General features: G+C 43.0%; 1 protein-coding gene across 4 annotated transcripts in view; it reads left to right on the top strand.

Moving 5' to 3' along the window:
* magixa (MAGI family member, X-linked a) overlaps positions 1-15439 on the top strand; it is a 138729-nt gene that overhangs the window by 43589 nt on the left and 79701 nt on the right. For all 4 annotated transcript variants that reach the window (XM_082962275.1, XM_082962274.1, XM_082962273.1 and 1 more), the window contains exons 6-9: positions 4985-5165; positions 12110-12180; positions 13080-13247; positions 13995-14571. In XM_082962275.1, coding sequence (XP_082818401.1) covers positions 4985-5165; positions 12110-12180; positions 13080-13247; positions 13995-14571 — 997 coding nt within the window. The remainder of the gene's footprint in view (positions 1-4984; positions 5166-12109; positions 12181-13079; positions 13248-13994; positions 14572-15439) is intronic.

The following is a 15439-nucleotide window of genomic DNA, read 5'->3' as shown; positions in this document are numbered from 1 at the left end:
TTATATTTTAGTCATTTAGCAGACGCACTTATCCAGAGCGACTTACAGTAGTGAACACATACATTTCATACATTTTTTTGTATGAAATGTATGTGTTCACTACTGTAAGTCGCTCTGGATAAGTGCGTCTGCTAAATGACTAAAATATAAATGTATTAGCTGCTACTACACTAAGGTACATTAGACCATAGCTACTCTATCTATTAACTCCAGTTGTACAGAAACCACTGACCAGACAGTGATAATATCACCTAATAAGTCAACAACTGTTGTGAATTTTGCCTATGAATATTCAAGATCATTTACTGATTAATTACTGGAATAATTAATTGATCCAATGTATCTAATTAATTTGGTTTATCCAATCCAAATTGATCTAAGAGGGGCATTATTAACGGGCTTTTCATATAGAGAATATCCCCTTTTGAATTAACTGTATCAGTAGTTAATCATTAACCCTTATACCATTAATCCTATTTCAACAAAAAGTCTTAAATCAACAGTCAATATAACTATATTCTCATTCTGAATGGCCGTCGAGCTCCCAGACTTCAAGAATCCAAACACTCGTTAAAGACCACAATGGATTTACTGCTTTGTTTTATTACTAGACTAGCATAGAGTGAACATGTTGCAGGCACGGCTGTCTTAATAGACCCAAGGTATAAATGCAACACAGTATACTCATTGACATGGGGAACGCTACAGCTCAATTGAACAGGTTTATGTAGCCTAGACACAGGCAGATCTGACAACACTTTAACAGGATTTTGGAGAATTCTTCTTTGTGAAAACGGGAGAAGAGGAGAGACTACGTCGGTAAAGTTTCTAACTATAGGTTACCTTAATTAGGGATAAACCCACAGTCGTAACGGATTAACACCCGCTGTGGACAATATCGGTTATTGAGATGTCATTCAGATTAACACCCGCTGTGGACAGTGCCTGGACAATATCGGTTATTGATATGTCATTCAGATTAACACCCGCTGTGGACAGTGCCTGGACAATATCGGTTATTGATATGTCATTCAGATTAACACCCGCTGTGGACAGTGCCTGGACAATATCGGTTATTGTCACTCAGATTAACAGTGTTACAATAACCAGTTGCCGCCACCACTTTTTACACAGAAAAATAAATAAATTAAATATTGGGTTCCTACCAATCATGTAGTGATCCATTCATTTGGATACATTGTTTAGAAGAGTGGTCAAACCGTTCCCTCCTTAGAACAGAAGACGCATCAGGCTAAATACTGCTCTCTTCTACCCACTTCCTTAGAATCAGCACATCATAAAAGTGTCTACATTTGACACCCTTGACACCCCCCCCCCCCCCCCATTGGGGTACATAAGGGGAGGAGGAGGAGGAGGGGACTAACTATGGTCCTTGTGGTACAACTGGTTTGTAATCAAAGACAGGATGGGGTCTGTTTTTCCTCATTCAGCACAGGACATTTTGTAAAACGTAACTGTGTTTTTCCGCGTGGGGTAAGATCAAATCAAAATCAAATCAAATGTATTTATAAAGCCCTTCTTACATCAGCTGATATCTCAAAGTGCTGTACAGAAACCCAGCCTAAAACCCTACCACTCCTGCTGTCTCTAGAGAGTTGAAAACAGCAGGAGGGGATGGGACTAACTAAGAGAGGTACAACAACACCTACAGCAACCACCGCCCAGACAGTGATAATATCCCATAATAAGTCAACCACCTGGGTCATGTTCAGTAGGGCAGTAGGAAATCAAAACGTTTTGAAACGGAGAACAAATATCCTACTTAATGGACAAGTTCAGGTAGTAATGTTCCAAGATAGTTTTCTCTTTGCGTTGCGTGCCTACTTGTATTATGGGGTATGATGACCCAGAGCAGAGCTGAGAAGTGGGAATGGGATCCACCCGTAGGATAACGTGGGAATGGGATCCACCCGTAGGATGACGCGGGAAGGGATCCATCCGCAGGATAACGCGGGAAGGGATCCACCCATAGGATGACGCGGGAAGGGATCCACCCGTAGGATAACGCGGGAAGGGATCCACCCGTAGGATAACGCGGGAAGGGATCCATCCGTAGGATAACGCTGGAAGGGATCCACCCGTAGGATAACGCTGGAAGGGATCCATCCGTAGGATAACGCGGGAAGGGATCCACCCGTAGAATTACGCGGGAAGGGATCCACCCGTAGGATAACGCGGGAAGGGATCCACCCGTAGGATAACGACTGAGGCCATGTTCCAAATGGCCCCCTATTCCCTAAGGATCACTACCTTTGACCAGAGGCAATGATCTGAGTCAGCGGTAATGCACTGAGTACACAGGGGCCAATGATCTGAGTCAGCGGTAATGCACTGAGTACACAGGGGGCCAATAATCTGAGTCAGCGGTAATGCACTGAGTACACAGGGGGCCAATGATCTGAGTCAGCGGTAATGCACTGAGTACACAGGGGGCCAATGATCTGAGTCAGCGGTAATGCACTGAGTACACAGGGAGCCAATGGGGACTCAGTCTGACTAAGGACATCTGTTTACATCTGGACCTAGATTGGAGATTACAGTGTCCTGAGTTAAAGGACTATTTTAATACTGTGTGTGTTTGTGTGTGTGTGTGTGTGTGTGTGTGTGTGTATTTGTGTGTGTGTGTGTGTGTGTGTGTGTGTTTGTGTGTGTGTGTGTGTTTGTGTCCGTTGTGTGTGTGTGTGTGTGTATGTGTGTGTGTGTGTGTGTGTGTGTGTGTGTGTGTGTGTGTGTGTGTGTGTGTGTGTGTGTGTGTGTGTGTGTGTGTGTGTGTGTGCGTATATCTCTGTCATGGAGCGCATGTTCATGACTTGTAGACAACGACACTGAAACAGATGATTGTTTGAAGACTCTTTATTGTATTTCTCTTCAAGGTAAAGAAGTCGAGAATCCTGAAACCAAAGAGAATGTTGGATTGAGTAGCGCATTCCGTTTGCCATAAGGCGTCAAAGCCGAGTGTTTGTTTGGCGCACGCCAGTTACTAAAACAATGTAAACTTGTTAACAATGTTTCTGCCGTGTATAAAGTTGGCCATATAAACGTACATGCTCTAGTAATGTGAAATATATTATTAGAACAACGATGGAAATGTTGGTAGAGTATAATCACATCATGTTTGTCTGAAGCACCGTGCTGCTTCCTTGTTGAAGTGCCGGTGTGCATTAAACGCAGGAGGCAAATTAGTCTACGAGTCATCGAGGAACAATTATTGGTTGACTGGGAATAACCAAAGTGATGAATTATCGCGTGGGGTGAATTACTTCATGAATGTGTATTGTGTGACTTAACCTAGGCTAGGCGGGACGAATTCGTCCCACCTACGTAACAGCCAGTGTAATCCAGTGGCGCGATTTTCAAAACGTTAAAAATCCTATTACTTCAATTTCTCAAACATATGACTATTTTACAGCCATTTAAAGACAAGACTCTCGTTAATCTAACCACACTGTCCGATTTCAAAAAGGCTTTACAACGAAAGCAAAACATTAGATTATGTCAGCAGAGTACCAAACCAGAAATAATCAGACACCCATTTTTCAAGCCAGCATATAATGTCACCAAAACCCAGAAGACAGCTAAATGCAGCACTCACCTTTGATGATCTTCATCAGATGACAACCCTAGGACATTATGTTATACAATACATGCATGTTTTGTTCAATCAAGTTCATATTTATATCAAAAACCAGCTTTTTACATTAGCATGTGACGTTCAGAACTAGCATACCCCCCGCAAACTTCCGGGGAATTCGCTAACATTTTACTAAATTACTCACGATAAACGTTCACAAAAAGCATAACAATTATTTTAAGAATTATAGATACAGACCTCCTCTATGCACTCGATATGTCCGATTTTAAAATAGCTTTTTGGTGAAAGCACATTTTGCAATATTCTAAGTACATAGCCCAGGCTTCACGGGCTCGCTATTTAGACACCCGGCAAGTTTAGCACTCACCATAATCATATTTACTATTATAAAAGTTTGATTACCTTTTGTTGTCTTCGTCAGAATGCACACCCAGGACTGCTATTTCAATAACAAATGTTGGTTTGGTCCAAAATAATCCATCGTTATATCCGAATAGCGGCGTTTTGTTCGTGCGTTCCAGACACTATCCGAAATAGTAAAGAAGTGTCACGCGCATGGCGCAATTCGTGACAATAAAATTCTAAATATTCCATTACCGTACTTCGAAGCATGTCAACCGCTGTTTAAAATCAATTTTTACGACACTTTTCTCGTAGAAAAGCGATAATATTCCGACAGGGAATCTCCTTTTCGGCAAACAGAGGAAAAAATCCCAAAGGCGGGGGCGGTCGGGGTCACGCGCATAAGCTAGTGTCTCTTGATCGGCCACTTGAGAAAGGCGATAATGTGTTTCAGCCTGGGGCTGGAATGACGACATTCTGTTTTTTCCCGGGCTCTGAGCGCCTATGGACGACGTGGGAAGTGTCACGTTAGAGCAGAGATCCTTAGTAAATGATAGAGATGGAAAAGAAGTTCAACAAATGGTCAGACAGGCCAGTTCCTGTAAAGGAATCTCTCAGGTTTTGACCTGCCATTTGAGTTCTGTTATACTCACAGACACCATTCAAACAGTTTTAGAAAATTTAGGGTGTTTTCTATCCATATGTAATAAGTATATGCATATTCTAGTTACTGGGTAGGAGTGGTAACCAGATTAAATCGGTGTATGTTTTTTATCCAGCCGTGTCAATACTGCCCCCTAGCCCTAACAGGATATATAGTAGAAGTTAATGCACAAGTTATTGAAGTGTGTGTGTGTGTGTGTGTGTGTGTGTGTGTGTGTGTGTGTGTGTGTGTGTGTGTGTGTGCGTGTGTGTGTGTGTTTATGTAAAACTGTTGTTTATGATATTATGTCCATGGGAAATTATGCATTTATAGTAGAAATGTGGTTGGTTACTGCTTCACATTCTCTGTGTCTGTTGTCTTGGCAGGAGGTTCAGTAGGCATCAGCAGTGCCCCGCCCACAGCGCTAGCTCTCAGCCAATCCTGGGACTCAAGAGACGGCGTGGGAGAAGAGAATGGAGGGAGTAGCATCGCCACACGAGGTGGAGGGGCACTGCCCGAGAATTGGGAGCTGGCATTCAGCGACTCAGGAGAGCCTTACTACATAGAGTGAGTAGAGAGAGTCGAGCATTACTACATAGAGTGAGTAGAGAGAGAGTAGAGCTTTACTACATAGAGTTAGTTGAGAGAGTAGAGCTTTACTACATTGAGAGAGTAGAGCTCTACTACATAGAGTTAGTAGAGAGAGTAGAGCTCTACTACATAGAGTTAGTAGAGAGAGTAGAGCTTTACTACATAGAGTTAGTAGAGAGAGAGTAGAGCCTTACTACATAGAGTTAGTAGAGAGAGTAGAGCTCTACTACATAGAGTGAGTAGAGAGAGTAGAGCTTTACTACATAGAGTTAGTAGAGAGAGTAGAGCTTTACTACATAGAGTTAGTAGAGAGAGAGAGAGTAGAGCTTTACTACATAGAGTTAGTAGAGAGAGAGTAGAGCTTTACTACATAGAGTTAGTAGAGAGAGAGAGTAGAGCTTTACTACATAGAGTTAGTAGAGAGAGTAGAGCTTTACTACATAGAGTTAGTAGAGAGAGTAGAGCTCTACTACATAGAGTGAGTAGAGAGAGTAGAGCTTTACTACATAGAGTTAGTAGAGAGAGTAGAGCTTTACTACATAGAGTTAGTAGAGAGAGTAGAGCTCTACTACATAGAGTTAGTAGAGAGAGAGAGAGTACAGCTTTACTACATAGAGTTAGTAGAGAGAGAGTAGAGCTTTACTACATAGAGTTAGTAGAGAGAGAGAGTAGAGCTTTACTACATAGAGTTAGTAGAGAGAGAGTAGAGCTTTACTACATAGAGTTAGTAGAGAGTAGAGCTTTACTACATAGAGTGAGTAGAGAGAGTAGAGCTGCACTACATAGAGTTAGTAGAGAGAGTAGTGCTTTCTTACATAGAGTTAGTATAGAGAGAGTAGAGCTTTACTACATAGAGTTAGTAGAGAGAGAGAGTAGAGCTTTACTACATAGAGTTAGTAGAGAGAGTAGAGCTCTACTACATAGAGTTAGTAGAGAGAGAATGAGTAGAGAGAGAGAGAGTGCAGCTTTAATACATGGAGTTAGTAGAGAGAGAGTAGAGCTTTACTACATAGAGTAAGTAGAGAGAGTTTATAGCTTTACTACATAGAGTTAGTGGAGAGAGAGTAGAGCTTTACTACATAGAGTAAGTAGAGGGAGAGAGTAGAGCTTTACTACATAGAGTTAGTAGAGAGAGTAGAGCTTTACTTCATGGAGTTAGTAGAGAGAGAGAGTAGAGCTTTACTACATAGAGTTAGTAGAGAGAGTAGAGCTTTGCTACATAGAGTAAGTAGAGAGTAGAGCTTTACTACATAGAGTAAGATGAGAGAGTAGAGCTTTACTACATAGAGTTAGTGGAGAGAGAGTAGAGCTTTTCTACATAAAGTAAGTAGAGAGTAGAGCTTTACTACATAGAGTTAGTAGAGAGAGTAGAGCTTTACTACATAGAGTTATTAGAGAGAGTAGAGCATCACTACATAGAGTTAGTAGAGGGAGAGAGTAGTGCTTTACTACATAGAGTTAGTATAGAGAGTAGAGCTTTACTACATAGAGTTAGTAGAGAGAGAGTAGAGCTCTACTACATAGAGTTAGTAGAGAGAGAGTAGAGCTCTACTACATAGAGTTAGTAGAGAGAGAGTAGAGCTCTACTACATAGAGTTAGTAGAGAGAGAGAGTTGAGCTTTACTACATAGAGTTAGTATAGAGAGAGTAGAGCTTTACTACATAGAGTTAGTAGAGAGAGAGTAGAGCTTTACTACATAGAGTTAGTAGAGAGTAGAGCTTTACTACATAGAGTTAGTAGAGAGAGTAGAGCTTTACTACATAGAGTTAGTAGAGAGAGAGTAGAGCTTTACTACATAGAGTTAGTAGAGAGAGTAGAGCTTTACTACATAGAGTTAGTAGAGAGAGAGTAGAGCTCTACTACATATAGTTAGTAGAGAGAGTAGAGCTTTACTACATAGAGTGAGTAGAGAGAGTAGAGCTTTACTACATAGAGTTAGTAGAGAGAGTAGAGCTTTACAACATAGAGTTAGTAGAGAGAGAGTAGAGCTCTACTACATAGAGTTAGTAGAGAGAGTAGAGCTTTACTACATAGAGAGAGTAGAGCTTTACTACATAGAGTGAGTAGAGAGAGAGTAGAGCTTTACTACATAGAGTTAGTAGAGAGAGTAGAGCTTTACTACATAGAGAGAGTAGAGCTTTACTACATAGAGTTAGTAGAGAGAGTAGAGCTTTACTACATAGAGTTAGTAGAGAGAGTAGAGCTTTACTACATAGAGTTAGTAGAGAGAGTAGAGCTTTACTACATAGAGTAAGTAGAGAGAGTTTATAGCTTTACTACATAGAGTTAGTGGAGAGAGAGTAGAGCTTTACTACATAGAGTAAGTAGAGGGAGAGAGTAGAGCTTTACTACATAGAGTTAGTAGAGAGAGTAGAACTTTACTACATAGAGTGAGTAGAGAGAGAGAGTAGAGCTCTACTACATAGAGTTAGTAGAGAGAGAGTAGAGCCTTACTACATAGAGTTAGTAGAGAGAGTAGAGCTCTACTTCATAGAGTTAGTAGAGAGAGTTGAGTAGAGCTTTACTACATAGAGTTAGTAGAGAGAGGGTAGAGCTTTACTACATAGAGTTAGTAGAGAGAGTAGAGCTTTACTACATAGAGTTAGTAGAGAGAGGGTAGAGCTTTACTACCTAGAGTTAGTAGAGAGAGTAGAGCTTTACTACATAGAGTTAGTAGAGAGAGAGTAGAGCTCTACTACATAGAGTTAGTAGAGAGAGTAGAGCTCTACTACATAGAGTGAGTAGATGCCTTTAGATGGATGGAATCATACCTTGAAGGCAGAACTCTGTGTGTCAGAGTGAGCAATTAGCTGTCGCCCACTCTTAGCTATGATGTGTTGTTGCCCCAAGGGTCAATACTTGGGCCCCTCCTGTTCAGCCTGTACATTAATGATCTGCCTTCTGTCTGTACTGGGTCTGAGGTTCAGATGTATGCAGATGATACAGTGATATATTTGCATGCAAAGAGCAAACAACAAGCTGCACAAGAACTCACTACTGTAATGGTCCAGGTTACAAAGTGGCTCAGTGACTCGTGTTTGCATTTCAATGTGAATAAAACGGTTTGCATGTTCTTCACAAAGAGGGCAACAGATGCTACTGAACCAGATGTCTGTGTATCAGGGGAGAAGCTCCAGGTGGTATCTGATGCTACTGAACCAGATGTCTGTGTATCAGGGGAGAAGCTCCAGGTGGTATCTGATGCTACTGAACCAGATGTCTGTGTATCAGGGGAGAAGCTCCAGGTGGTATCTGATGCTACTGAACCAGATGTCTATGTGTCAGGGGAGAAGCTCCAGGTGGTATCTGATGCTACTGAACCAGATGTCTGTGTATCAGGGGAGAAGCTCCAGGTGGTATCTGATGCTACTGAACCAGATGTCTGTGTATCAGGGGAGAAGCTCCAGGTGGTATCTGATGCTACTGATCCAGATGTCTGTGTATCAGGGGAGAAGCTCCAGGTGGTATCTGATGCTACTGAGCCAGATGTCTGTGTATCAGGGGAGAAGCTCCAGGTGGTATCTGATGCTACTGAACCAGATGTCTGTGTGTCAGGGGAGAAGCTCCAGGTGGTATCTGATGCTACTGAACCAGATGTCTGTGTGTCAGGGGAGAAGCTCCAGGTGGTATCTGATGCTACTGAACCAGATGTCTGTGTATCAGGGGAGAAGCTCCAGGTGGTATCTGATGCTACTGAACCAGATGTCTGTGTGTCAGGGGAGAAGCTCCAGGTGGTATCTGATGCTACTGAACCAGATGTCTGTGTATCAGGGGAGAAGCTCCAGGTGGTATCTGATGCTACTGAACCAGATGTCTGTGTATCAGGGGAGAAGCTCCAGGTGGTATCTGATGCTACTGAACCAGATGTCTGTGTATCAGGGGAGAAGCTCCAGGTGGTATCTGATGCTACTGAGCCAGATGTCTGTGTATCAGGGGAGAAGCTCCAGGTGGTATCTGATGCTACTGAACCAGATGTCTGTGTATCAGGGGAGAAGCTCCAGGTGGTATCTGATGCTACTGATCCAGATGTCTGTGTATCAGGGGAGAAGCTCCAGGTGGTATCTGATGCTACTGAGCCAGATGTCTGTGTATCAGGGGAGAAGCTCCAGGTGGTATCTGATGCTACTGAACCAGATGTCTGTGTGTCAGGGGAGAAGCTCCAGGTGGTATCTGATGCTACTGAACCAGATGTCTGTGTGTCAGGGGAGAAGCTCCAGGTGGTATCTGATGCTACTGAACCAGATGTCTGTGTATCAGGGGAGAAGCTCCAGGTGGTATCTGATGCTACTGAACCAGATGTCTGTGTGTCAGGGGAGAAGCTCCAGGTGGTATCTGATGCTACTGAACCAGATGTCTGTGTATCAGGGGAGAAGCTCCAGGTGGTATCTGATGCTACTGAACCAGATGTCTGTGTATCAGGGGAGAAGCTCCAGGTGGTATCTGATGCTACTGAACCAGATGTCTGTGTATCAGGGGAGAAGCTCCAGGTGGTATCTGATGCTACTGAACCAGATGTCTGTGTATCAGGGGAGAAGCTCCAGGTGGTATCTGATGCTACTGATCCAGATGTCTGTGTATCAGGGGAGAAGCTCCAGGTGGTATCTGATGCTACTGAACCAGATGTCTGTGTATCAGGGGAGAAGCTCCAGGTGGTATCTGATGCTACTGAGCCAGATGTCTGTGTATCAGGGGAGAAGCTCCAGGTGGTATCTGATGCTACTGAACCAGATGTCTGTGTATCAGGGGAGAAGCTCCAGGTGGTATCTGATGCTACTGAACCAGATGTCTGTGTATCAGGGAGAAGCTCCAGGTGGTATCTGATGCTACTGAACCAGATGTCTGTGTATCAGGGGAGAAGCTCCAGGTGGTATCTGATTTTAAGTACCTTGGCATCATACTTGATTCCAACCTCTCTTTTAAAAAGCAGGTGAAAAAGGTCATTCAAATAACCAAATTCAACCTCGCTAATTTCCAGATTTATATGAAATTGTTTGACTACAGAGGTAGCAAAACTGTACTTCAAATCTATGATACTCCGCCACTTAACATACTGCTTGACTAGTTGGCCCCAAGCTTGCTGTACAACATTAAAACCTATTCAGTCTGTCTACAAACAGGCTCTCAAAGTGCTTGATAGGAAGCCCAATAGCCATCATCACCGTTACATCCTCAGAAAGCATGAGCTCCTGAGTTGGGAAAATCTTGTGCAATACACTGACGCATGTCTTGTATTCCAGATCCTAAATGGCCTGGCTCCCCTCCACTCAGTATTTTTGGTTAAACAGAAAACCCAAACATATGGCAGCAGATCCACAAGGTCTGCCATGAGAGGTGACTGTATAGTTCCCTTAAGGAAAAGCACCTTTAGTAAATCTGCTTTCTCTGTGAGAGCTTCCCATGTCTGGAATACACTGCCATCAGACACACATAACTGCACCACATATCACACTTTCACAAAAAGCATGACGACTACAGGCCAATCAGATTTGTGAACATAATCCCTAGCTGTGTATTGCTGATTTCCATGTTGTCTGTTGTCTGTAGCTTGTGAGGTGTGGAAACACTTTGTTGCTTTTATGGATTTTGTCTTGTTGCTTTTTGTTCTATGTTGCTCTGTCTGTATGCTACGTCTTGCTTGTCCTATGTTGCTCTGTCTGTATGCTATGTCTTGCTTGTTCTATGTTGCTCTGTCTGTATGCTACGTCTTGCTTGTCCTATGTTGCTCTGTCTGTATGCTACGTCTTGCTTGTCCTATGTTGCTCTGTCTGTATGCTACATCTTGCATATTCTATGTTACTCTGCGTGTGCTCACTGCTCATTGATTGTCTGTATTGTAATTGTTTTTAATAACCTGCCCAGGGACTGCGGTTGAAAATTAGCCGGCTGGCTAAAACCGGCACTTTTACTGAAACGTTGATTAATGTGCACTGTCCCTGTAAAAATAAAATAAACTCAAAACTCAAACTCAGAGAGTAGAGCTTTACTACATAGAGTTAGTAGAGAGAGTAGAGCTCTACTACATAGAGTTAGTGGAGAGAGTAGAGCTTTACTACATAGAGTTAGTAGAGAGAGAGTAGAGCTCTACTACATAGAGTTAGTAGAGAGAGTAGAGCTTTACTACATAGAGTTAGTAGAGAGAGAGTAGAGCTCTACTACATAGAGTTAGTAGAGAGAGAGTAGAGCTCTACTACATAGAGTTAGTAGAGAGAGAGTAGAGCTCTACTACATAGAGTTAGTAGAGAGAGAGTAGAGCTCTACTACATAGAGTTAGTAGAGAGAGGAGAGCTTTACTACATAGAGTTAGTAGAGAGAGTAGAGCTTTACTACATAGAGTTAGTAGAGAGAGAGTAGAGCTCTACTACATAGAGTTAGTAGAGAGAGTAGAGCTTTACTACATAGAGTTAGTAGAGAGAGAGTAGAGCTCTACTACATAGAGTTAGTAGAGAGAGAGTAGAGCTCTACTACATAGAGTTAGTAGAGAGAGAGTAGAGCTCTACTACATAGAGTTAGTAGAGAGAGAGTAGAGCTCTACTACATAGAGTTAGTAGAGAGAGGAGAGCTTTACTACATAGAGTTAGTAGAGAGAGTAGAGCTTTACTACATAGAGTGAGTAGAGAGAGTAGAGCTCTACTACATAGAGTTAGTAGAGAGAGTAGAGCTTTACTACATAGAGTGAGTAGAGAGAGTAGAGCTCTACTACATAGAGTTAGTAGAGAGAGAGTAGAGCTCTACTACATAGAGTTAGTAGAGAGAGAGTAGAGCTCTACTGCATAGAGTGAGTAGAGAGAGTAGAGCTCTACTACATAGAGTTAGTGGAGAGAGTAGTGAGTGGTGTGGGAGTGAAGTGATGAAGATATAGTGTGGTGGGAGGTACAGGTCATTGTGATGATGATGATGATGCTTATTATCTCTTCCTCAGTCATATCTCTAAGACGACCAGCTGGCTGGACCCCAGAGCTCAGAGCAGGGAGATACTCAGCAAAACAGAGTGTGAGTCTCCTAGACCTTTCTGTCTACCCACTCTACCCTCTCAGCACCTCTTAAATCCACCTCTGCCTCCCTCTACCTGCCTCTCTTCCCCTTTCCTCCCTTTCCTCCCTGTCTCTCCAGCTCTACCACCTCTCTCTCCCACCCTCCCCTGCCTCTCTTCCCCTTTCCTCCCTCCCTCCACCTGCCTCTCTTCCCCTTGCCTCCCTTTCCTCCCTGTCTCTCCAGCTCTACCACCTCTCTCCCACCCTCCCCTGCATCTCTTCCCCTTGCCTCCCTTTCCTCCCTGTCTCTCCAGCTCTACCACCTCTCTCCCACCCTCCCCTGCATCTCTTCCCCTTTCCTCCCTTTCCTCCCTCTCTCTCCAGCTCTACCACCTCTCCCTCCCTCTACCTGCCTCTCTTCCCCTTTCCTCCCTGTCTCTCCACCTCTCCCTCCCCTCTCTTCTTTATCCTCAGTCTCTCATCTCAGTTTCTCTCTTTCATGTTGAGTCAAGTGTTGTCAATCGCTGAGCTGCGCCTGTGTTGTTCATTTCAAACAGAGACATATTTCTATATTTTCTGCATTTATAGACAGGAAAATGTGTTAAATATTCTGTTGTATTACAAAAAAAATGCATTTCGTACATGAACAGCACAGAGAGCGCTGGTAATACATATAATTGAACAGCAGAGGGCGACAGAGGATGAGTTATAAAACCTGGATTCACACATACAGACACGATACTGTAGCTATTGTCTGTTATGTGAATACACATGGACAATCTGTATAAGAGATATAGAGGGTTGTGACCTGGCCTGTGCTTTCTCTAGACATGATTTTACTTCTTCTATGAGACTAACCTGAGTAAATAAAGGTAAAGTAAAATACTAACTCTCTTGTCTTCCCATATCCCCTGCCAGTGCCTGCGTTCACGGACCAGCCGGCAGAGCTGAAGGGCTATTCCATCCACACCCGTCTGTCTAAAGGGCCGCGAGGGTTCGGCTTCAACATAGTGGGAGGAAGCAAACAGAGAGAGTTCCTCCAGGTCTACAGCGTTACACCTGGGGGACCACCAGCTCTCAGCACAGGTAGGATTAACACAGGTATATACAGATTAACGCAGGCACACTCAACACAGGTATATACAGATTAACACGGGTACCCTCAACACAGGTATTATTAATACAGGTAATATTAACACAGGTAGGATAAATACAAGTAGGATTAACACAAGAAGAATTAACACAGGCAGGATTAACACAGGCAGGATTAACACAGGCATTTGGAGTGGCAGGGTAGCCTAGTGGTTAGAGCGTTGGACTAGTAACCGAAAGGTTGCAAGTTCAGATCCCCGAGAAGAGAAGGTACAAATCTGTCGTTCTGCCCCCTGAACAAGGCAGTTAACCCACTGTTCCTAGGGCCGTCATTGAAAATAAGAATTTGTTCTTCACTGACTTGCCTAGTTAAATAAAGGTTAAATAAAGGTCCGCGAGGGTTCGGCTTCAACATAGTGGGAGGAAGCAGGTTAAATAAAGTTTAAATAAAAAATACTGATCTATAGTAGTGGATGATATACTGATCTATAGTAGTGGATGATATACTACATACTGATCTATAGTAGTGGATGATGTACTGATCTATAGTAGTGGATGATATACTACATACTGATCTATAGTAGTGGATGATATACTGATCTATAGTAGTGGATGATATACTGATCTATAGTAGTGGATGATATACTACATACTGATCTATAGTAGTGGATGATATACTACATACTGATATATAGTAGTGGATGATATAACACATTATCTCTCTTTTTCTCTCTTCTCCAGCTGATATCCTGGTCTACATCAATGACAGCTGTGTCCTGGGTCTGTCTCATAAAGAGGTGGTAGAGATGTTGAAGTCTGTCCCTATGGGTCACAGTGTGGACGTTGTGTTACGGAGAGGCTATCCCATGCTCTACAACCCAGACGGCTGTCCCAAACAACCCCTGACCCCCCCCTCCGCCTCCTCCTCCTCTCCTCTTGAACCCCTCAGCGCTGCAGCCACCCCTCCCTCAACAGCCACCGCTCAGCCCCTCTCCACCCCCGGTCCCGGTCCTGGCCCTGCTGAGCCCCCCCAACCTACCGGCCTGGCTAACCTGAATCGTACGTCTCATCACAACGGAAACTATCTCAGAGTGTCGGGAATCTCAGGGTCGGGGCTGGACGCTAACGGGAACGCAGCAGACCTGGTGTCGGCGCCCCCCTCCTACCCGCTGTCTAACGGAATCCTTAGCTCTTCCGCCAGCTCAGCTTGTGCCCCCTCTTCTCACAGTAGGGGCATCCCCCCTCCTCCCCCGCCTGAACGAACCTCCACCAGCCAGAGTGACTCAGAGGAAGGAGCCTCGGGTGGAGCGACACAGAGGTAACTAACACTAACTAACTAACTAACTAACCCTAACTAACTAACTAACTAACTAACTAACTAACTAACTAACTAACCCTAACTAACTAACTAACTAACTAACCCTAACTTGGTTGTTTTCAAACCTCTCCTCAAGGACCCCCAGATGTTTCCCCATGTTGTTGTAGGTCTGAACTAGCTCACCTGTATGTACTTAGTCAAGGGCTTGATGATGAGTCGACCTGTTTAATCAGATGTGTTAGGTTAGTTCAAAGACACTCCAATTCCATTACCACCTCAACAGATCCACAGATGATCCAAAGGTGACGCAATCTCTATTGCACGTCACACTGCCCTTTCTCACCTAAGGAACGAAAGGAACACCTACGTTAGAATGCTACATCTACCTACATCTATATCTATTATCTATATCTATTATCTACACCTACCTACATGTATATCTATTATCTACACCTATCTACATCTATATCTATTGTCTACACCTATCCACATCTATATCTATTATCTACACCTATCTACATGTATATCCATTATCTACACCTATCTACAGCTATATCTATTATCTACACCTATCTACATCTATATCTATTGTCTACATCTACCTACATCTATATCTATTATCTACACCTATCCACATCTATATCTATTATCTACACCTATCTACATGTATATCTATGATCTACACCTATCTACATCTATATCTATTATCTATACCTATCTACATGTATATCTATTATCTACACCTATCTACATCTATATCTATTATCTACACCTATATCTATTATCTATACCTATCTACATCTACATCTATTATCTACACCTATCTACATCTATATCTATTATCTACACCTTTATCTATTATCTACAC

The sequence above is a fragment of the Salmo salar genome, chromosome 15 (assembly GCF_965601325.2).
Source record: "Salmo salar chromosome 15, fSalSal1, whole genome shotgun sequence".
NCBI classification, from domain to species: domain Eukaryota; kingdom Metazoa; phylum Chordata; class Actinopteri; order Salmoniformes; family Salmonidae; genus Salmo; species Salmo salar.
This window is presented reverse-complemented; position numbering and strand designations above follow the sequence as displayed.